This window comes from Austrofundulus limnaeus, unplaced genomic scaffold (genome assembly GCF_001266775.1).
Source record: "Austrofundulus limnaeus strain Quisiro unplaced genomic scaffold, Austrofundulus_limnaeus-1.0 Scaffold2016, whole genome shotgun sequence".
Taxonomy (NCBI): Eukaryota; Metazoa; Chordata; class Actinopteri; order Cyprinodontiformes; family Rivulidae; genus Austrofundulus; species Austrofundulus limnaeus.
In genome coordinates this window covers 19,007-20,390 of record NW_013954418.1, presented here as the reverse complement: position 1 = coordinate 20,390, position 1,384 = coordinate 19,007, and the positions used below count along the sequence as shown (strand labels likewise).

At 46.6% G+C, this 1,384-nt stretch overlaps 1 protein-coding gene across 1 annotated transcript in view; it reads left to right on the top strand.

The window, feature by feature from the left end:
- LOC106536883 (dihydropyrimidinase-related protein 5) overlaps positions 1-1,384 on the top strand; it is a gene marked incomplete in the record, with an annotated part of 23,743 nt that overhangs the window by 13,773 nt on the left and 8,586 nt on the right. The window contains 5 exon segments of the mRNA XM_014034228.1: positions 344-523; positions 664-732; positions 824-868; positions 953-1,028; positions 1,110-1,266. Coding sequence (XP_013889682.1) covers positions 344-523; positions 664-732; positions 824-868; positions 953-1,028; positions 1,110-1,266 — 527 coding nt within the window.

The following is a 1,384-nucleotide window of genomic DNA, read 5'->3' as shown; positions in this document are numbered from 1 at the left end:
GTGCAGAGGGGGGGGAGCTCTCTCGTCATCGCCTCCTGGCCCATCTTTATGCAGTCCTCCTCTGGAGGTAACCAATCCCCGTTCAGCTCCGGGTCTCGATCCTCCAATGACGGACGGCACCTGGAACTCATTTACATACTTAATCACCGCAACACACACTCATTCAYAACAATACGACGGCAGTCGTAACAATATATTTCTGCATTTATTTCCAATTATGTCAGGTTTGGTCCTCCATACTTCACCAGCTGCCTTTTCCAAACTGTAAACCTGAACAAAAGCTCTGAAGGTTTAACTTAGTGTTGAGAAGAAAACAGAAAACACCTGATTTCTGTTTAAACAGGTGCGTAATGAGATGGAGACCCTGGTGAGGGAGCATGGTGTGAACTCCTTCCAGATGTTCATGGCCTACAAAGACCTGATGATGCTTCGGGACTCAGAGCTCTATCAGACGCTGCAGACCTGCAAGGACATCGGAGCTATCGCACGAGTCCACGCTGAAAACGGAGAGCTGGTGGCAGAGGTGCTGAGAAAATTACAAACATCAGAAACTTTTCATCACTTATTTGTCTGTTAGAACAACTATAAACTCCTATAAACCAATAAATCATTAAATGAAGGAGAGTTTAATGAAACTGAACAATGGTTTTGTGATGTTTTTAGGGGGCTAAAGAGGCTCTGGAGCTGGGCATCAGTGGACCAGAGGGAATAGAGATCAGCCGACCAGAGGAGGTTAGAGTCACAATCACAAACTTCTTTCACTTTCATTACAAAAAACTCAACAAATATATTTGTTTTCATTGCTGCTGTTTGTCGACTGCAGCTGGAGGCTGAAGCCACTCACAGGGCCATCACCATCGCCAACCGGGTATCAAATAATCACATTTTACTGCTTAGTTTCTGAGCTCTTATTGATTCATAATTAACTAATGAGCTGTGTTTGTGATTTCAGGCCCGCTGCCCCATCTACCTGGTGAACGTGTCCAGTGTGTCTGCTGGAGACATGATCGCTGCAGCTAAGATGCAGGGTGAGTGCCTCGTCCAATAAGAACGTTCAGTAATTATAATCAGAATAAAAAGGTTGTCTCTGGCTGGTGTTGTCGGTACAGGTAAGGTGGTCCATGCAGAGACCACAGTGGCTCACGCTGTGCTGAACGGGATGCAGTATTACCACCAGGACTGGGCTCATGCTGCTGCTCACGTTATCGTCCCGCCTCTCCGCCTGGACCCCAACACCCCCAGCTACCTGATGGGCCTGCTGGCCAAGTGAGTCTGAGTTTACACTGTGCTGTTTGTGTACTGTTTACACTGTGCTGTTTGTGTACTGTTTACACTGTGCTGTTTGTGTACTGTTTACACTGTGCTGTTTGTGTACTGTTTACAC